Here is a 22,601-nt window from a genome sequence, read left to right as displayed (position 1 = left end):
CAGCCCTCTAGCATCCCTCTCGGACAGAGCACTCACGGCTCCGGATGCCGGTTTTGGGGTAGTAAATTAATCGCCAACCGATCGGGACGGAGGTCGTCCAATATCGGGCCGGGCCCGACAAAAATGCCGATCATTTATTGACAGTTATGCTGGCTCGGGTCCGCCGCCGCCGCCCTGGAATTGCACGGCGGGTGAATTACAGCCGGCCACATCCGCTCCAGTTACGCGGGGAGTGCGTGGACCCGGGCGGGGTGGAGTCGGACTTCCCGGGACGGATACACCGTTCTCGGTGTGTTTCACTTTGATCAATTATCGACCCAAATGGAGACCGGGGTCCACTCGTGATCGATGTAACTCGCGCCGGGGACGCTCACTTGGGACCCCACCCGTTGGCCCCGTCGGCCCTGTAAATAAATCAATAATTGTTTCAATAAACGGCTGCGAGCGGGGAGTGTTCCCAGCACCATCCATCCCCATCCCGGAGCGAGCGGAACTTTCCCAAACCGTTTTTCCGAATCCGTGAGAAAAGCGACCCACGACGCACTCGAACGGTGTTCTTGCGCGGTGTCCACACCACGGGTGATCCTCCGGCGCCGTCCCGCCGAATGGAACTCGTGACCATCAGCGAAGCGGGCGACTCACTTCCGTCCGATGAGATGGTCGCGGATCGCGGATTGGGTCACTTCCGACCCCAGCCATAACGGATCGCGTGATGAACGGGAAGTTCTCAGACGTGAGTCGTGACCCTGGACACATCACCACTACGGCGCCCGGCGATCCTACGGCAATTTGCTCCAAACCCCTCCCTGAATGCGTTGCGCAATACACGCGCTTTGGCCACCCGCCCCGCTAATGGAACGGACTTAATAAGCATAATTTGGTGACTCTGGGCGGTGCAGTCCATTGTTTGTTTTTGGGGACCACCGCTAAGATTGGGCGAGGCTTCGGTTTTAATTATCAAAAACAAAACGCCCTGAGAAGAAGCGGCCACCGGCATCGTTTGCATGGAAAAGCCGCGGAAAATCCACAATTGGGTCCGTAGACTTGAAACAGGCGTCATAAACGCGGGCGCGTAACGGGCCATTCAAAAGATGCTCTCAGACGAGTTGTTCTTTTAAACGGAATGGCAATTTCGGGGGCCCAACCCAAACCCAATTTGTGGTGTACACGGTTCGTTGAGAGGGCGGTTTAAGGTTTTGTTAATTAAAAGAAATGTATAAACACACAATCGGTTAGATTTCCATGAGCTTCGAGAGTGATTTTCTGGGCTAGCCTTGGCAATATTTTTAATTAGTCGGATAAGTTCTGAAGAAGTAGAAGGTTCGGGTTTTCAGCTTAGTCTACAATCCATTTTTTAGTTCTAGTTGCTCATTTTCCCAATTTCTTAGGACGTTCTAACTAACAAGACGATCATGCAATGTAACACATGGGCTGAAAAATCCCGCACCTATGAAAGAAAAGGCGGTTTTTTGTTCAAAATTGACTTAAATCTCCATCGGGAGCCATACAATCAAATCGTTCAATACCACTCTATCGTTTCAATACCACTTTTGTAGAACGATTGAAGAATCCAGTTTATTACGTTCAAAAATGGCCAAACACTGCTCAAAATCTTAAACGGGCTCTTTCAACAGAGCTTTCTTATAGTTATGAATTATAAAGTCTCTTTATCATGATAAAGTCAACACGTTCTTTTGATATCTTTACAATGTCAGCTAACTCAACTTCACTTTTGGATCATTAAAAAAAATTGTGGTTTTTTTAACGTTTTCTGGTGTTTCTGGCTTAATGTTTTACCGCCTCATTTGGACGTCCTCTGCATTCAGCATCATTGGTGTGCCCACGTTTAAAGTCAGCAAAGTAACGTTTTATCCTTGTTTCTGAAGGAACCGAGTCCTTGTTTAAGCCATTGCTTCGCTTGAACGGTATTTTTCACATCAAAAAGCAGTGTAACATTAAATCACGAAATTGTTCTTAATCCATGGTTCTGAAAATAACAAAAGTAGTGTCACTCCAAGCTTATGCTCTTAGCTTATGAAAGAGAGTATCATGAAATTTTAACAGCTTTCTTTTGAAAGTTTTAGTTTGAAAGTTGAACTGACTGAAAAAAAACGATGAATACAATAAGACTAGCGTCATTTATTAGTTAGACTCGGGACTTTCCATGTGTTGTTACGTCTTTCGGACGATCATCTTCATTTAATAGAAACACTTAGCGTCGATAGCGCTGGGGGTTGGGCAAAGGCTTCATTCAGCTCATGGAGCCGCATTGAACTCCATTCGGACCATGCTAACCATGGGGAGCATGGGGCTTGAAAGTTGGACTCATTGAGAAGAAGGAAAGTCTTTGAAGTCTTTGAAGAAGGAAAATGAAACACTTCGAGGTCGCATAATGAATAGATTTTGAATTGGAGTTATTTATGAAAACACTAAAACACGGACAGCACCTTCCGGTTGTCCTGATAAACCCTCATACCCATCGACTGAATGATTCCAATTTTTGCATCTTCAACAACTCGAGAGCTACCGGGCCGGTCACTTCCTGCGCCTTCCCGTCGGTGGCCGGGTGTTATCTGCCAAAACCCTCCTTTGCGTACGTAGGCCGTCGGGAAGAACCGTAAAATCCAATGACCTCTTTTGCACCAACTTTGGTCCACGGCCCGTTCTGGAGGAGACCGGAGACGGGCACCGTGTTTTTTGGCAGTGCGTGAACATGATTTACAACTGCTAGATACTCAAACTGGTTCTTCCGGCTCCGGACCGTAGGACGACCCGACCCGTAGCCCCCAGAACTGCAGGCTGCAGATGGGGAGCAAGAAGGCGAAAAAGTATTGACCCGCACTGAGAACTACGTCCCCAGCGACGCGGACGGTGTGGTACGAAAAAGATAAATGTCGCGACGTCTGTCGCTGATCGTCTTTTTAATGCACCCGAGGTGGGTGTGTGGAGTTCTCGGCGGTCCCGATAGCCGATGCTGGACGGCCACAGCGTTGCGTAGCTGGTGCTGCCGCTCCCTTCTATTTGCTCTGCCGAGATGCACATTCCTCGGAGAAGTCGGGGCCGTTGAAGCTTGACTCAGCTGCCGCGGCGCACGGAATGCCACCCGAGTTGCGAAAGAGGGCCTCTTCGATGGTGACGCGCCGATAGCCATTTGTGGAAATGTATCTAATTTCTTGTCGGGGCACTTGGGGCGACATCTCGCACCTCGGGGCCCTTGGGCTTCCAGGAACCCTCACAACAGATGGCAGCAATGTTCGTCGCCGAGAAGCCTCCAAGAAGTCACCACCACCGGGAGTCACGTGTTTCCGTAAAAGTCACGATGGCCGATGGAGGTCTAACATGCACACAACTCACAAACACGCACACGCGGCGGACTTCGCGACGATGTCCAGCGCCTTACGTAATCCGGTTCTGTTCTCGGCCCTCGGTCCGCTTTCACCGACGTTCTCTCTCTCTCTCGCTCTTCCTGGAGTTGGTTTCCATTCGCTAAAACCATCGCCAATCGGCTTATCGGTTTCGATGGCCGTTCCGTTTGCTGTTTTGCGTTGCTCCGTTCTCTTGGAGTTGGCGAATCCACCGATTCAGGTTCCGGTTTCAACTCCGGGACCGACTGCACAGTGGGCAGCTGGTCCGATTAATTGATCCGAAAAATGAGACACCCTTTAGAAGCTCGCCAGGAATAGTTCCGAATATTATTCCTTGCCCAATTGCGGTGCCTGTAAGTGAGGATTTCGTGATGGAACCGTTGCCATCGTGCCACGCTGGAGTTACGCCCAAACCCGGCCACAGTCTGCCTTCGCTCGGCTGCCCCTATTTCTGGTCCACCGTGAGCTCTCCGTCGGTTGTGTTATTTTTAATCTATAAAATGCAGCTGTCCTCCACGGCGCCCTCTGCGTGTGTGCGTGTTCGCGCGAGGAGAGGCTTCCCACCTCACATCCATCCTGTCCCGGTTGCGGACAGGGCAACGCTTCGCTTCAAACACCCCGGGGATCAGCGGGGTTTCTCTTCGCGTTGGGCTTCAATTCTGCAAAAGAATCTTGTCCACCCGACCCCGGGCCGAAGACGATGGCGACGACGGCGGCGACGACGACGAGGAGGTGGTGCTTCGGAGGATCAGAGATCAGGTTGAAAAATGGAGGAAGCGAAAAACAACAACAAGAACCGAGGATTGAATCGTGGAGTGTGGCGAGTTCAATGACACGGCTCCGAAGACTGGCGGCTGGCGACTGGCGACTGGTTACTTTCTCGCGAAAGTTCCCAAAAGTCTCGCGTCACAGGACACGGGCGATCGGATTATTCGGTTGACCGGACGGGTCCAACTGCATTTGGGTAGTTCGCTTGAGGTCTTGCGACTCCTCCAATCAACTCGATGATGAGTTTGTGCCGATTATGAAGATGACTGCAAAACCGAGTCGAGTGCGATCTTCCTCCAGAAGAAGTCACGAAGACCGGAAAGCCCCACGAAACCCGTGTGTTCCCGCTAACGACAGACATGTGTGATGTAACGCTGACTGCGCCGTGCTGACGTCGGAAGTTGTTCGCGTGGATTAATGAATGGCAGCATCCCTCGGCGCCACAGCCAGCCAGCGTTCGATTCGATCGGTCCCGGAACTGCGGGCCCCGCGCAAAAGTGGGTCGCGTGATTCGCCGATGTTCCGGGCTGATTTATGATCTTCGCCGAGCACCACAGCGGACCGACGACACGCGGGATGCGGGAATTTGCGAGAATGAAAAACGTGACCGAAAAAGAGGCCATCAGCGCCGTCGATGAGCAAGCGCACCAGGTCTGCCCTCAGGAAGTTCGCAGTGGCAAGTGGTGCTGGGCTCGAACCAGAAGTCGCGAACCGAAAATTGGTCATTTTGGCGATGGTCCTCTCACTGTCCAGACTTTCTAACTGAATTTGTTACTGGCCTCGTGTTGCTCCGGAATTGGAGGAAAATTACCCGCAACACCGGAGGTAACAGCAAACATTAGTCAAATCAACATACTGCCTGGACCGGGGACCAGGACGGAACATCTTCTTCTCGCGGGCGACCTTCACATCCCAATGACACGATTCCCGGGTCCGTCCGCCCGGGGGCCATAATTGACGCCGAAAAGGTAGGTCGTTCGCCCTCCACCGTTCAATAACCATTAGGTCCGAACCGAACAACAACAATTACGGGCCGAGGGCCTTCGTGTACTGAAAACGAAAAGGATGGGCCATTTCTCCACCCGTCATTAATGAGCACTCACGGAGCCGGAGGTTCCTCTGGCCGGGACTTCGTGAGACCTCCTCCAGCCACGAGTCAAAACACAATTCTTGACTTTCGATGACGTTTGCCGGAGTCCGACAAGTCCGAGTCCGAGTATCTGCCGGCCGCATCTTTGGTCCGTGGCCCGATTCCCCGCTTATCGGCGGAGCGCGTGCCGAGGCCACGAGGCAGAAATGGGGACCAAAGTCGTGATTGTTTTGGCACCAATGTCTGAGGTCTGAGGGGATTGAGGAATGATAATTGCACCTCTTCGGGGCTGCAAGATGGATTTGATTGGCGCCCCCTCTCCGGACCGAATTCGGTCCGATCACGATCGAGCTGCTGCCCTTGAACGTTTCCCCCTGGGACCTCTCTCGGGAGGTCTCGGGAAACAAGTTCATTAGACGCCTCGTGGTTCCGAAAACAACCAGAAACGGGTTAATTGGGCGGACATTGCCAATAGTTTTATGAACCGCACCTACTCCAGGAGTGGCCAGTCTGCGGGAAGGGAACCAAATGATGGGCAAACATTACAACTTCCTGCAAAGCCTTTTCCGGCCTCACCAGCCACACCTCGAGGCAGTGAATTGGCCTTCAATTCCGGGCGATGTCCGACCAGTAGATGCGCACAGTGACATTCTTGCGGTAATTTGCGCGGAATTTACTACTTCCTCCCCAGCATCGGGCCACACCACAGCGTGGTGGAAGAATCGAACTAATTTCAACTATGCTCCCTCCCCAAAAATCGACTAATGAACCCGACCGGCGCGACCGGCGGGGACCGGCGGGGACCGGTTCCACAGGGTGATCGAGTTTTGGGCTTTCACCTAAGCTTCGGATCATCGGAGTCCAGGAATCCGGCCGACGAGGTGGACGAGTGCAAAATTAAAAGCATAATTATGATGTTCCCCCGAGAGCGCCACCGGACACCGGACCAAGTGACAAAGTTTTGTGCCGGGAATTCGGTGGATACCGGGCAAAAGGGCCAATAATTAGCTGGGAAATAGTTCAAACGCGAACATCATCATTCGAGTGCCGAATGGTTTATGAATGAAGATAGTAAAAAGGTCCGGCAGCTCTTGGCGAGTGACAGCATTCCAGCAAGTTTCATACGGCAGTGGGGTCCTACAGGGCTTTGAAGTGTGATTTGCGAGAAATTACTAATAGCGTAGATACTTCATCACTCTTTCTAGGGGTCATAAGCTCATAGTTATGCATTGAACACTGCTATATTAAGCTTAAAGAGTCCTGATACTATTTTAATCAATCGAAGATTTAATTCGCCTTTTTAGGACCCTACATTTCATTCTTTGATTAAATTTCTACTGCGAATTGAACAGAATCGAATGCTGCATCCTTTCATGGGTCCAATTCTCTTATTGAATTGAAATGCAGATTGCAGAGGCTTCTAAAAGAGATCCATAGTCCATAGGTCCTTTTGTGGGGAGATGATGAAACATTTCAGCTGATTACTTGAGAGAACTATTCCAACGAGTCCGAGGTTTTAGCTCGGACCCGAAAGCTTTTTGCTAATTCTACATTTTCCACTCCACCAGCGAGAGAGAGAGAGAGAAAAAAGTGATGAAAAGCACCAGACTGCGAAATAGGAAAATCCCCAACGACGGCAGAGCCGGCATTTCGGATGTGGTGGTGTCGTTAAAGTTTTTACCAATTTGTAGCAAAACTGACAAATGGAGCCACCCCGAACGAACCGGAGAACCGGAGAAAAGAATGGCCAAATGGGATGCAAATTAATCAAACAAATGTTCCTTTACCGAAACCCTGAGGGGCTAGTTTTTGGAACGGCCTTAACCGCGCGGGGACCGACGATCTGATGTCGGAATTAAAACCGGGGTTGAGGTGTGCCCTTCTTTTTCCCGGAGAGCTTCCCGGCGAGAGGCAAGTAGATTAATGAGTGTTGAAGAAGCAGAACTTTGGGTCCGTTGCGTTGGGCGGAGGAAAGTGTTGTTTAATGCTGGATCCGACCATAAAGCCCCCGCTCGGAAACCCGCACATTACTCCGAGGCCCAGCTGTGTGTAATCCACGGAGTAATATCGGTAATAAATTATTTAGACAAACATTATTCACTTTGCGCGTAGAACTCGTGTAAGTGCGCTGCTAATGCCGGAGTTTACACGTCGGTTTGTGTACATTAAGCGCCCGCGGCATGCTAATGAGGGCCCGGACCGATCGGACCGTGCGTCGCGTCATCGACTAGCCAAACTAAAAACGAGCTCATTAAATTCATCGGCCACATAAATCTGCACAGCCTGCGGCCTCCCCGTTATCAGTAGTGCCTTACAGGAGAAAGGCTGAGCTGCCTTCTAAAGCCGATGAGAACTCGCAGAAAAAAGGGAAAAACGATCATCAAACAAACGATTGCTGACTCGCAGCACGTACGGAAAATAAATCAACCCCCAAATAAGCTAATCAAACTTTTAATCACCCCGGTTCCCGAGCGTAGATTCTATTCACACGGTTCCCGGTTACTAGCCCAGTTCCCGGTTTGATGGTTCTGTGTTTGAGTTTTCAACTGAGGCGATAAGGATCGTTACAAAACAATCAGCCGGTGGCCTCCCCGGTCAGGACACTCCTGAGTCGCGTTGTGCTATTTTTGGCCCAACGTCGTGCGTCAAGAGAATGTCGAACTTTGCCGAACCCCGGGGCCTCGGGAACGCATTTTTGGCGCGACCACCAGAAGATGAACGGCTAAAAGTTTGGCCATTTCCGCTGCGATTTTCTTTGGGAAAGCCTTCGGAAGCGCGAGAGACCACAAAAACCACGGCATTATCACGGGCAGGTGCTTCGGGAAGACATTGCCGAAAGGCCGACGCCTCCCGATCGGATAATTACTGTTGCCCAAACACGCCAGTCCTGTAAGCCTCAGCCTCACGTCACTTCCACATGCTCTCAGCGTGTTGACACGGACTCCGGAGATTCCTTTTCTGCCTTACACAACCGGAACTGGCAACATCGCCGGAATCGGAATTTTTGGCGGAAAAGAATGGAGCAAGAGCATGCGCCAGCAGAAAGGCTAACTTCCGATAACAACGCCAAGATAACCGATAAATGAACGCCCCGAGCGCCAATGTGTGGCTCAAAATTAAATAACTTTGCACATCGCCAGGACGCCAAGGACCACCGCAGACTGTCAGCATTCTTTCCGGCCCAAAACCTTCCGCTTCATCCGAGGTCCTTCGGCAGAATGAAGGAATGAGTTCGCGACCAACGAAAAATTTGATCAAAATTGATTATCAACTGACTGAGAGGCGGTCGTTAGTGACGGCCACGGCTAGTCTAATGGCGCGATGCCTAACGCTACCACCCGAGATCAGCTAGTTTTGGGTCGCGTTCCTGGTGGTTAACTGTAGCCCTGGCCCGACCGCAGCGCGCCCTGACCTATATTTTAATGTGATAAATCTTGTGCCTCTCTCTCTCTCTCTCTCTCTGTCTCGCTGGCCCTCAACGTGTTCGAGGTTGCGTCTCTAACCTCCAAACGGTCCGCGATCTGAATCTAAAGGCACGGCAAGATAGCGGAGTCCTCCAAGTAATTCGCAGTGCGCCTGGCTTCAGTGAGAGGCCAGGGCGGACAAACAAATGGATTAGGAAATCGGGCGAAGATAACGAAGATGTGTGTTAAATTAAATTAAATGAGTGTGTAACTTTGCATCGATATTTCTAGGTCGCTCCCCGTCCCGGTCCGCAGAAGGGAAAGGGCGGTCCACAGCGGCCGTGGACAAGTCGGGTGAAGTTTCGCCAACCGCGCCAACCGCGTCGGTAACTGGTTTTCCTTTAAGACTTTACAGCTCCGTGGCCGGCCGCTGGTCCCATAATTAGTCTGCCCGGGCACAATGGTGGCCTCCGGTCGCCGGTCGGAAGAAAGAAAGTACCGAACTGGGGGCCCCGCTGGTTTTTGCCTTCGTTTTTTTTTTTCGGTGTCTTGACGCTAAGTGGATGCTTTCCCGATAACTGGGCAAACTGGGAATTATCGTCCGGTCCCGCTCCGATCGTCGCCGGCTTACGGGGAGCTAGGCAAATCGGGTTGAAGGCAGTTACTTGCGAAGCGACAAATAACGGGCGTAAGTAGTTCACCGTATTACAATGTACCGAGCTAGGCTTCGTTCCGTTCCGTTTCTGTCCTTTATCCTTATCCTGGAGCAAGGTGTCGCCATTGTCTCCGGAGACCCAGTTTTGTGCTTAGCTTTCGGAGAATGGCACTGCCGTTCGAATCAGGAACTAGTTCAGGTCGATGTTTGGATTATGCTCGTTACTTTTGTTGGTGCTCTTTGCTGCTTCTTTGGTCCTTTTTTCTTGTTCAACGACTCACGTTTTCAAACCGAAATTTATTGCCCCTTTTTCTTCATCTCGCGAAAACACAACATCGGTTAATGAACTCATATCCGCCGCGAACGGGTTCTCTCCGCCTATTGTTCTAATGAACCCATCATTCGCTGTACATTTATCACTAGCCTCTTCACATAAACCGATTCCCAAACGTCGTTACTCTGTCTCGCTGGGCCGAATGTTCTCACCACAAACAAAATTGGCAGACCAACAAAAACCCACAAAAGTCTAGAACCTTAGGTTCTAATGTTAACCACAGCGATTGGCCCGGGCGATAGGGATCGATGGGGTCCCGAAAACCCGCAATCAAGGTCCGGTGAGTTATCCCCAGTGTGTGGCAAAGGACTCCCCCCCGTGGACCGGACCGAACGAGAGCGAATTGTCCGGCCCGACGACTCTATTTCGCGTCCGAAGCTAGGGCTCCGGCGGACCCCCGAAAACATCAAACACAAGATCTATGGACCCGATTGGTTATGGTATGTTGTGGTATTATCGGCCAGGGGTCCGTCCCCGGACCCTGCTCGCCGGCTATTAGAGCGCGCTGAGCGCGAACACGGCTGAACATCAATAAATTAATTAAGATCTCCATCCGTGGCCGTTGTCTGGGGGAGGGTTTCGTTGGGGTCCTTCTTTACTCCGCCATATATCACCGAATTCTCCGGGCCCGGGAGATCAAGATCGCACCACGCACGCAACGCGCCCCAAAACCGGGTCGGACGGGTCCAGAACCCGGCTCGGTTCCCGTCGCTCTACGCTCAAGCACAGGAAGCGCATAAATAAAATGGCCGATGGCCATAAAAAGTTGGAACTAATTTGTACTTGTATCGGGGGGGGGCCCGGGGTGACCATGTCACGACACCATTAGTCCGGTGTTTGGGGTACCTCCAACTCCTCGTCACTTTCCAACGTCCCCGGAGTGAAGGGTGGCCATGGCGGAAAACCGGGGGCGATTAATGAGGTGATTTCCCGTGTCGTTTTTGCGGTGCAAAATCTTGAATCGTTGCTTAATTATCGGTAGCCCGAGCGTCATTTGTCTTTCTTGCGGCGTGTGGTCGGCCAGTAGCCAGTGAGAAAAGCGCCCGGTCGGTAGAATCTAGATCTCTCTAGCCGGCGTCATCGTATGTTGGGGGTCCGAAAAAAGGGTCCAACGGGAAAAAGAAAACCCCCTCTTCGCCCAGAACATACATTAGCATTATCGGGAGCTCGGTTTTTGCTCCCACTTCGCGCTGGCTTCTCGCCAGGTCCAGTTCCTCCTGGGAAGATGTTGAAGCGAGACGCATAAAAAGACCATCAGACAACAGCTGGTCACCTCCGAGTGGACGTCACAAGGCCCAGAGCTGACAGTTCCCGGTCCCGGGTGCCCTTGCCCCAAACCATCGCTGCTATCGATTTCATTTGCATAATTAATCCTGCTCACAGAGAATCGCTCTTATCTCACGCACCGGCGACAAGCGCATATAACCACAAAGCACCGTTCGAAGCCGATCCGATTGCGTTCCCCTGCCCAGGCCGGAAACTGGCGGAACGGGGTGGGCAGCCGAACCGGGTTTGATGATGGGTCAAGATGACTATGTTTATCGCTTGATAGCACCCCGGGCCACCGGTGGCCAATCCATCAAACTTAATCCACCTACCTCGGTGGGGGGCATTAAGAAGTCCCGAAGCCTGACCCCGCTCTAATGTTGTCGCTAATGTCTTCGGCAGAAAATCTGCCGACGAGAATTCGCAACTGTAACGTCAGGATATTGTGGGTCACAGAATTCTACGGCGATAGCGGAAGTTTGTAATTAATTATCAATTAAGCGATAGCGGGCATGCTAATTCCCGCGCATGAAGCGCTTCCAATGGCGCACCGAAACGAAAGAAAATCGACCGCCCTGAGAGGAGATCCATCGGGCCATCATTATTTTCAGCCGGGCCGTTTGGTGGGGCAATAAAAGGAAAAACCGACAAAGCTTTATATCTATCTCCGAAGTCACAGTTAGTAGCGGTCATTTGTTGCGTTGAGTAAATACATCTGGCCGCTAAGAACCGGTTCAGTCCACCGGTCGGTTGATGTTTTATCAATCTGGCGAGATGTTGTTCGATTGCAGTATTAATGATTCGGCTTTATTGCCCATCAACTTGCTGCCGCCGATCGCTCATCTGCTGCTCGGCCTAATGAGTGGAAAGCCCTCACAAATTCTCCGATAACCGAACTCGACTGTAAAGCATTCGAGGGAATTAAAAACAGATCTTCGTATAGACGCACCCTTATCAATCCTATTAACCACCTGGTCCCTGGTAGACCGTTCGCTAAATTCGGGTCAGATGCACCGGCCTCAATCGGCTTCAAGTAAAAGAAAATATTGCAATCGCCAGTCGTTCGACCGGCCCACGATGACCCAGATCGGCCATTGCACTGAACAGTTCACATACTCGCCAAAAGCACCGAAATGGGGCCATAAAATTCACCAAAAAGTATCCCACGGCCGAAATCCCCCGAAAACCACTGGAACCAGGGCTTGTAGTGGTCCTTCTTCCATATCGACTGACCCCGTGGCTGCGTGTGACCAGCGAGTGCTGCAACCACAACTAAATATTCACCCTATTTCGCGACCAACCTTTCACTTCTTCGGCCACTTTCTGGGGGCAGCTTGGACCACCGAAATCCCCGGCAAGCAAGTGACCCCCGTGCCTCGGAGATTAATGCAAGCCAAAAACTGACCAAAACAATTCCCCATTCATCGGCCAATCGGATTCGGCGAACCGAACTTTCGTAGGAACCGGAAAACTGCAGCTACCAACCGGCCATCTTGCGGTGCGACTACATTGTATAGTCGCGATGCGTCGTCCGTGGACGAGATAAAATTTTGACAGAATTAATTACCATCAAAAATGTTGCCCTACGGGACCTTGCAAGAAAAAGCGAATTGATTGCATCGCAAGATGGCGGCCAGTGCGTGCCTTACACCGGGGAATCTGCAGCGATGAAGAAATAACATTACGACCGTCATTACCATCGCTCGGGACGACGCCAAAAAAAAACGAGACGCTGAGAATGACAGGCCGCTGCCCAAAAACGGGAGACCAATAGAGCCGTCAAAAGTCTGGCCCGACGTGGCTTCAAGTGCACGCATTTTAAAGATGACCAAGTTTGGACCGGACAGACAGACAGCATTTGGTGTCACAAGCCCAAGGACACCCCGCGAGGGGCCATTAGACGATCGGAGGCGGCGGCGGTCTGTTTTTGGGGCACTCACGACGAATGGTGTCACACCACGTGCGGTTGCGAGATGATCGAGATGTCGTGAGGGAACCGTTTACCGGTTCGCAGGCCGGTCCGAGGTGTATCTGAGGTCCGACCAGACCGACCCGACACTATCGGGCGCTCCGTCAGCGTTACTCACCTGGCGGAAAGGAGAAAAGAAAGAAAACAAATAATGGACCATTAAAAACACTAGCACGGTCAACAAAACGGAACAAATCACCGAAGGTTCCGAGTGTTAAGTGAGGATATAAATAATTTTAATTTCTTGCGCAGCCCGCCAGGGGGCGCAAGTTGTTAACGTGTCGTCGCCGGAAGTGTGCCCACGCGCGGCGGTCACGTCGACAGCGACCGGTGAAATATGGGTTACAACCTCCGCGCGGTTTCGCGGGTTTCCGTTTTTCCGTGCCTTCCTTTCACGGGTTGCACGGGGGGTCCTGCCACCACCAGCCTCCATGTTATCACACTTGATTTATCCCCTGTACCGTACGCGGCCACTGGCCACAAACTTTCGGTTAAAAGCACGCGGATCGTTGTGCGGACGTGAAAAAATTAATGTGCCAAAATAAAGAAAAGACCCCTCGAGCTGGGGACGAGTTGGGCCAGAATTATGACGGGTTCCTGGGGGGCTGTGCGATTAATTAGTCGGATGGTCGCCCGGAACCGCGATCCCCACCCGTGCGGGATGTCCTCTGAAGCGTCCTTTACTCCGTGGTGTTAGCATCTCCGAGGTGGACCCTTTTTTGGGCGGTGACTTCCGGGGGCCTTTTCTAGTAGCGCATGCATCCCGGGGGTCCGCCGGTTTATCCGCCGCTGCGTTAAGTGAGGTCCCGACTTTCCGATAGCCATCAGTAGTAGTGGTAGTAGCAGTGCGAGTGTGTGCGTGTGCAGTGAGTGAAGCAGATTAGAGCGCAGCGGACCCCCAGGAAGGAGCCCGGCGATCGGCGTGCAGTTGCAGTGAGAGTCGCGGAATGTGCCTCGTATCCTCGTCGCAGGCTCCGTTTACCTGCTCCTGGGCTAGCCACTAGCTTCGGCTTGAGGGCTATCACTCTCGGTTCCATGGTGCGCGCCGGGGTCTCCGATTCAAGGCCGACACGCCGACACGTTCGCCCTAAACCGAGTTCCCACCCCGTAGTAATTCAAAACCGACCAATCTTTCGGGGCACGTTCACTGTCCACGCGCCGTCCCGGTAGCCCTGGCTGGCCTTCAATGGGTCTCACACTGATTCACGCACACCGTTCTGGGCTTCGCTGCCGGTGGCCCCAAATGTCACACGGAGGACTACGGAGGTTACGGTTTTGCTTCACTTCGTCGCGGACACTTTTGGTTTCATCGCTCACAGATCGCAGACGGGGAACAGCAGGGCCGAAGTGAGAAGAACAGAGCGGGTTTCTAAATTGGGACCCAAATCATTCAGCCTGAGATTGAGAGCGGTGGAGATACGTGATTCGAAGAATTTACCCAACACTTCGCGGGCCGGTTAGCAGGAAGTTAGGGGGACACGACTGTCGTCGAGTCGGATTTCACGAACCGTGACTAACCGAGTGTGCTTAGAGCGATTCAAATGCTGTTCTCCCGGCCCCAGCCCGGGTTTGACATTTCGTTCCGTCCCACCATCTCGCTGACGGAGGAATGCCTAGTTCCTCAGTTCAGTTGGGGATTCTCGTCTAATGAACAAATTGCTCCCATTTTTATGCTCCCTTCTACGGACGCGCCGTTTAATGTCCAGTGACCCCCGCCCAAGAATTAACTCGGTGTCAATCGTTTAAATAATCGAGACCTCGACGCGTGAAGGCCACCGAGCACCGAGCCCGAGCCTTTTTCCGGGCGATGGATTCGTCATGGAACGCACGCGCCCCACGTGTTCCGCTCCGCGGTTTCGAGTCGTGCGGAGTTGATTAGCTTGGCAAAATGATGATTATGCCCGGGACCCTGGGTGCGTAATTGGCCGGAGTCCCTTGCCGGTAACCAGTACTCTTTACGGTGATCTCCGCACATTTCTGGAGGAACGTTCCCGTGGTGCATCGCGTCGGTTGGCCCGGTGCAAGGCTTCCAGACCGAGAATTCCAGCCGAAACGGCGCTAATTCGATTAGTCAACGCGACGCGACCGAGAAGCCCCGACCCCGGGGGTTGCGGAATGTCGGTCGATCGGACATTGCTGTTGCGGCAGGTTCGATCGCGGTTTGTTTACTGGCGCAAAACAATGTCAACCACAAGGCACATTACGCCACACGACGCAGTGTCGACGTTGGGGAAGGTGTCCTACATCGGGCCAGGCCTCTGACCTTCCCGGGGCATACGTAACACGATACTCGGCACCAGACAGGCAAGGCCGGATGTGGACCGACCGAAAAGTGGCCCAACTGTCGCCAACGGGCGCGGTCCAGATACAGATCTTAATTAAACTTTCACCTACTTAAGATTTGGGGACCGTGGGACCGACCGGGTCCGGTGGCGTCGGGACACGATCGATCACCGTATTGAGGTCGTCCACAAGTGATTACTCGTGCGAGTGCGCGATCGTGTGTGCCTTACGGCCCTACTGGAGAGCCCTCTCGTGTCCCATCGATACAGACTCGGCCAGACATGACCTTTCCCACACACGGCACTCGAGACCCCTCATTACGCGCGTCGCTGCATTCGATACCTAGTTGTCGCCAGATGACGCCACCGTCGCATAACAGGATCCGTTCGGGACTCCGACGGTAACGAATTACATTGCCCTACATTGGGTGGCGCGAGTGCGCAATCTTTTGCATCTAGCAGAGACCTCCCCACATCCAGGGCGGGGATTAGAGTCCGGAACGGCGTGGCAATTAATTCGTCGGGATCCGTGCATAAATTACCGACGTCGTGCCGTCGCTGGGCACTGTGAGCTGTGTTTTTCGGTTGCACCGTGGGGCCAGACAGGTAGCCGAGAGCCTCCGGGAGTGAGATGTTCCTTCGAATCAATCAGATACACCAGCAAGCCCTCGAGCGACCCAGAAGAACGGCCCCATAGAGGGAGGTTTCAGTTACGGCCTGCCTGGCTACTGGCTTCAGCTCGGAAGCCGTTCCCATTTTGCCGTGGAGTATCGGGGAGATTGATTCTTCGATCGCTTCATCGCGTTCTATTTTACTGACATCGGGTCCGTTAGCTCCCGCCCGTTGTATTTACATAAATTTATGCTTCCACCTTGTGCCGGAGAGAGAGAGAGAGAGAAGGCCACTGGAATCCGCGGGACCGCAGCAGCCTCACCGTGGATGACTATTGATTTCATCTGTCATTTCCTAGCGCCCTTCGTCTGCAGTTCGAGTTCCCTTCGTGAGGTCCCGGCGGCAGCCTCTGCGGTTGGCGCTCCCGTTACTCCCGAGGAAGATGCTAATCCTACCCCGCCAGAAAGAGGGGGAACGGACTGGAACCGACCGCATCAACGACTGACCACACCACCGCGAGGGCGACCGTTGGGAGGGAGATTCCGAGCGGTCCGCTTCACGATGTTGACCTTTACGGGCGCGGCTGCCGGACGGACTCACCCGCGAATTCTATCCATTCGGTGGCGGAGACCGATCGGTCGCTAATCGGGGAGTCAACACTCGGAAAGCGGGTCAAGCCACCGTTGGCCCACTCTAGAAACTTCCCTCTGGATCCGAGGTGGCCAATTATTTGCTGGTCCAAGCCCGCTGAGAGGCTTTGCGTAAGAAGACTGCACCCGTCCGATGACGAAAGAGACGGAACTCGGCGGCGGGCTCGGCTTCCGGAAGTCCGGGGTCCGTGCGATTTCGAGATGTTTGAGGTGGCGAAATTTTTGAATGACTTTCCCCCGGTGCCAGATTCGCCAACTCATCGCCTTGGGTGGGTCTTGACCGCCCCGGTGCATCGGACGCGAGGCCGCGTCGATGTTGCTCGCCGCAAAAAAGTACTTGATTATGGATTATGGATCTATTATTGATTATTATGAATAATTTAAGGCACTGGCGGGTCTTGAGGCGAGTCCACGCAGAGGAGGATCCTCTTTCTCGCTCTCTCTCTGATAGGTTCGCATCTTATCAAAATTAGAATTTCAAATCCATCCAATGAGGGAAAATTCAATCAAATTTCATACATTTATTTTCCTTCCAGCGGCCAATTTACTCCACACAATCGGTGGGTAAATCCGACGGAGAGAATAATTCATTAGCTCCGCGTTATTGAAAGGCTAATTATGCTGCAACATTATGCTTTCATAAGAGGGTGTAGTGATGCGCAACTAGAAGCCGCAGCAGGTATTACCATTTTATTGGCAATCGTTTATGGTAATTATTAAAACGAATGAATCGTAATACTGATGAAAGGGGAAAGTGGTCGGCCATTGACGGATTCGTGGTGGCCAAAAAAAAGAGTCATTCCGAGTCATTCCCTGGTCAAATTTCCATGTTTATCCAAATAGTATGAGCCGTCGATCCGGAGAATATAAACAGCTTCTTTAGAGCTTTCAATGAAATCAATGATCACTGACTAATGTTACTGAGACTCTTACTTACTGAGACACTTCGGAGAAGCAATGAAAAGGCATTCTATTTCTGGGGCCACCAACACGATAGTTTATCCTTCGGTTTCTGGGGGCAAGGTCGTGCTTTGGCTCGCATCGATCGATCATCCGGCGCTGATGATGACGCCGATGAGTAGCAGAAGGAGCGCAAAATATGGAGCACCGGCCGGTGGTGCTGCCGACTGCGAAAAAAAAGCAGAAGCCCCAAACCAGATGCTTTTCTTGGCTTGGCAGACACGGAGAGAAAACATTTTTATTGGCAAAAGAAGAACCGGACCGGCAAAGATGGCTGCTTCCATTCTTGGATCGACAGGAGCAGAGAAGCCACCGAGAATGCATTCGAGTTCAGTGGCTCCAGGATAATGGCCGCGCCGAGGAGCCCGAGAATGCCTTTATGATTTATTGAGATTTAATGAAGAACGGTGATGATTCTGCCCATTTTTTTTTTCGCCTCTTTTCGGTGCGTTTTTCACGATCCTCCTCGGAACGGCCTTGTTCCCACGCCTTGCGCAAGCTTCGACGGCCGATGGCGCAAGGGAACAACGAAGATGGCAATTATCGCGGCCCGGTAATTGTGAGAGCATTCTACCGTGTTGCTCTCTCTCTCTCTCTCTTTCTATCTATCGGTCTCTCTCGCACAAGGAGTTCATCTGATGGCCTTGGCCTTCGGAAAAACATGATCTGGCCAAAAATGTTCGCCAAAACGCCGAGCCGCTGATCGACGAATTCATTGAAGATTTGGGGCATGTTATTAAGAGCCTCTTTCGGGCGGGCCAAAACTGGGTCTAGAGACGCCACCACCTGCAGCTGAAATATTATAATTTCGCAATCGGAGAGGAATTCCCATGCAAGGTGCGGCGAAGCGAGTAAGCAACAGTTTGGTGGAGTTTTAGTCGAGACGAGTCGAGATAGAGTCACAGGGAAGATAAATGGGGAACACTGGGAAACTCGTGGCTCATACATTTCCCGGCTGGCTGGCTGGCTGGCGGAAGGAAAATTCTACGGAGAATTGAAAATAGATTGTACATTCGCAGCCGCCGTCGGAAGAACAGCAGGAAACATAACTTTTTCCAACCGAGCACCAAACCAGGACCCTCGGACGGTTGCATCCGGTTGCATCGCCCCAATCACTTTGGGTGCCCATTTTTCTCCATTCATTCGCGCGGGCGTTCCATTTATGGGAAGGCGCGAAAAAGAAAGGGCAAAAGATGACGCAGGCAGCGGATGGCAACGGGTGCCCGGTTTTATGCTGCAAACATTTTACAGCCGCACGGCCACGGAAGAAATGGTATGTTTATGCGCCCTTTAGTTTCCATTTTATTATTATTATTTTGCACGCCGCGGCATGGCCGGAAGCCGGTTTCCCCGGGAGGCCCCCCGCACTGAACGAGGAACGAGAACAATGGCCCTGGGCGGGAGTTTTTCCCGCTGGTTGCCTTTTCGAGTGGAGATAATTTTCAGCCATTTGCAGCTCTGCAGCTCGGCAACGAACCAGAACCCCGGCCGTTCTGACGGCTGCCCATCCAACTGCAGTTTTCTGCAAAAAACCGAGGACCTCTCTCTTTCGCTCTTTGGGCGAAAAGTATTTTGTATTCAGCAGCGCAGTGATGCACAATTTTTCTTGCGCATTGCATCCGAAAGATGACGGAGCCGCAGCGGGGATGCTGCGTTGCGTATGTGGCGGGCAATTTCACGCCGCCGGGAAAGGTGTCCGCGATGGTGCGCGAGACAGCGCGAAAAATGGAAACTAATGGGTCCGCGCGCACTAATCCTGTTGCGCAATGCACCGGTCCCCGGGGTGCATTAGACAGCTAAATGGGGCCCCCTTTCTGATGGGTCGTGGGAAGGCGCACACATCGTTCTAAGCCACGCACGGAAAGTGGCCGTCACGCTTTTAAAGTGTTCGAATCGGCATCACGGACGCTAACCACTCCGACGACGGGCGCATCCTTCGATACATCCATCTTCCCACACGGCGAACCGAAGGACCCCACGGACCGGGTTGGGTTGGCGCGAACTTAAATCCAGATTGATGGCTTACATTATCGTTTAAGCGTTGTTGCGAGTCCTCTACAGGACGCACTCCCGGGCGGATGATGGCCTCTCGCGCCCCAACCGGAAACGTTGGAAGATTTATTGCCGTAAATACGCACACGGCGGATGGGACCGAGTATAGAATTTCAATTACACGGCCCTTGGCTGCTGGGGCCAAACAAATCAAACTCAACCCTAAATTATTCAATCTCATCGCCGGGCCGTAACCGCAGCTCGGAAGCTCGGAATTAATTTCCGAGGGCAGCAAACGTTTCCAATTCTCGGGTTCCAAATTCGAACTCTCTGAAGTAGCGAGAACTAAGAAAGGTACTCAAATGCATTTAAGCCCTCCCAAGGTTGCACCATCCACGGGGCCAGCATCGTCTCGAAGCTGTGACAAGTGACGGGAAAGTGACAACTTCCGAGCGACCGGATGTCACCCCGGGGGACGGCAAAGCACCCGGAGCGAAATTGACAATTATTGCAGAAAGAATTTTAATTTAACCTTCGCGCGCAATTACGGGCGGCCAACCGGAAAGCGGCCGCCGGAGCGACCCGGCCCTGGGTTCTGATGCCCGTGGTCCGGACACCAGACGTGATTAGTCACGGCGGGCGAGGTGTCTCTTCTAGGCGCTCTCTCTCTCTCTCGCTGACTGCTTCTCCAGGAACCGGACCATATAATCGGTGGTGCGCTTCACTAACGGAATCTCCTCTGGCTGGCGGATGATGGCCGCATTCTTGGGGGCTCCTGGCGGACTCGGGTGACTATCTTTAGCTGTCACTATAATAATTTTCTAACACACGTAGTAATGTGTGTCGTCTGCGAAGACGGCTGACCGCGGTGGCCACTGCGGCGGCTGCGGTTCTGAGGGATGCTCTTCCCGGCGCAGCGCGCGACTGCATTTTCCACCGCCCCCTCCCGGCCCCGGGCACCCGGTTTTCAATTACAACATTCCCGTAGATTTAATTTTAGATTGGATCGCGCGCGCCCGCGGATGACAATGTACGGGTGGCAGTGGCTCCGGCGGCCATGCTGCCGCTGATTGCCAAGATTCCGCCTCAATCTTGGATGTTGTCTTCGGAGGGCACAAAACTCAGCAGCAGAAGGAAAACAGATCGAAAAAGGGAAGACACAAAAGGAAGTGTTTCGGCTTCGGCTGTGCTCCGCCGGGCGACGCAATTTAGGTGAGACCATGGCCGAGATTTGCCGCGTTTAATTTGATCTCGCCCAGCCGATAAGCCCCGCCCGGTGGGAGAGGAAATAAAAAGTGGCTCCCCGGAGACGAAGACAGATCAGCGCCAGGATCTGCGCCAAGGCTCAAGTCGTCCCGATTAGGTCGACGACAGTTTGTGAGCGGCCAGAATACGGTGCCTTGAAATTCGACGGTTTAATCTAAATCGAATCCAATTCCGGGGAAACATGATGCTGCCGGTCCTGGTTGGGTGAGTCGATGAATGCGGAAAAATTCAAGTTTGAGTTCCTCCTTCAACACTCCCATCCATGTGTATGATAAATGGATGGACGAATGGATGGTTTCCACATCATGCGGGGTCTTCAGCACTATCCGAGTCCGAGTCGAAAACACAACACAAGAAACACAAGAAACTTTGCACACAAAAGAAACAATCCATCCGCCAGGGGGCGCCCCTAACTGTATTAGCGGAGAGTTATCTCAAACCAACCACCGATTCCCACCGCCCGGCAGAAACATGAAGAGAACACAATCCGATCAGCGCGCGAAGAACTTTTGTTCGCCGGAAGTGGAAAAATGGAAACCACAACCAACAGCGGCCAAAGGCACACAAAAAAAACAACAGAAAAACAAGATGGCCCCGAGATCTGGGGGATGCAATTTATTACCTTCGGAGCGGTGCGGTGCTGCACCCCGCGGGAGCGAAGGTGCTGAAAATGGCACAACACAAAACTGGAGAAGGGAAAACTGGAAGCTGGACCGCTGGACAAATGGAAGCAACTTTCGTCCTCCCTTGGGCCAACCACCGGACAGCCACCGGAAACGTGGGCAAAAACATCGTGAAACATAAATTCTTGACCAAACTACTGCACCCCGCGTATGTGTCGCTCCAGGTGAGGTCCGTGTTTTCCATTTCCGGCGCTTTGTCTGCGAGGAGACCCGGGGCCGGCCACGACCGTTTTTTGTTGGTCGGATTTTTCCGTTTTTCCGAACCACCGCAAGCGATAGTGGTTTAAGGATTTTTTTGTTGCTGCCTCCGGATGTCTGGCTCCGGCGGAACGAAGGAGACGAGGACAATCGGTGTTCCAACATGGGGAAACACCTTCATTGGGCTGACCGGTGGAAAGCTTTTATCAATAAAACGGACCGCTGTAAATTTATTGCAGTCAAATTAAAACACTCCACAACACTCGGCGTGCTTTGGCCGAGGTTCGGCCATCAGATACGTGTCCGGGAATGGGTCCACCCTGTGTTGGCTGCCTTCAAAAGCTTAAGCGTTAAACTCGATACAAGGTGGTTTGAAAATGGTTGAACCTCACTGTATGTTATTGAAAAACACTTCAGATGATCTTCTCCTTTTACATTGCTGGTGTCCCAAGAGTAATACCGGCAAAAATGTTAAACAATTCCACTAATTCCACCAGCGATCGAACTATGTAGTAAAAGTTCCAAATTCAGATCACACCGGCCCACCGGGGAGAGAAAGATAGAAAAGAGGAGAGCGAAAGGGAGGCCCAGTAAGCCAAGGGGTGCCGCCAGTGAAAGCCCATCATCGGGCCACCCGTTGGTCCAATTTTTTGGAATTCCTTTCAAGGTCAGGCTGAAGGCTTACTTTCAACATACGCGCCCCACTTTGGGGCCTCGGAAAAGGGTGAAAAATGTGAAAAAAGAGAAAAAAGGTAATCACAGCGTGCACAACACACAAACACAGACACGGGTGGGGGCAATTCCACTGAAAGCCGCGAGCGATCTGGCGCAGATGATAAATTCGACGCAGCCGAGAGCCGAGCCGAACCGAGGGGCTGAGTTTCCCAGGCCCTGGTATCAACTCGTCGCGTGGTGGAAAAAACATAAATAAAAAGATAAACACACGCCGAGAGAGAGAGAGAGAGAGAGAAAGGTACAGCCCGGAGCAACGTGAACAGCATCAACCCGACCGTAAGGTAATTGTCGAGATGAATTAGAAACAACAAACACCAGCATCCAGCGCCAGCGGCGGCCACAAAAAAGCCTGTCGTGCGTGAGTATGCGTGT

The 22,601-nt window shown here is 52.3% G+C and overlaps 1 protein-coding gene across 1 annotated transcript in view; it reads right to left on the bottom strand.

The window, feature by feature from the left end:
• Window positions 1-14,241: 14,241 nt before the first annotated feature.
• LOC131206459 (titin-like) overlaps window positions 14,242-22,601 on the bottom strand; it is a 101,756-nt gene continuing 93,396 nt past the window's right edge. The window contains exon 4 of the mRNA XM_058199012.1: window positions 14,242-14,246. Within this exon, the coding sequence (XP_058054995.1) occupies window positions 14,242-14,246 (5 nt within the window). The remainder of the gene's footprint in view (window positions 14,247-22,601) is intronic.

Source organism: Anopheles bellator, chromosome 1, assembly GCF_943735745.2.
Source record: "Anopheles bellator chromosome 1, idAnoBellAS_SP24_06.2, whole genome shotgun sequence".
Classification (NCBI taxonomy): domain Eukaryota; kingdom Metazoa; phylum Arthropoda; class Insecta; order Diptera; family Culicidae; genus Anopheles; species Anopheles bellator.
The sequence above is the reverse complement of the archived record's forward strand: the minus strand, read 5'-3'. Positions and strand labels throughout refer to the sequence as shown.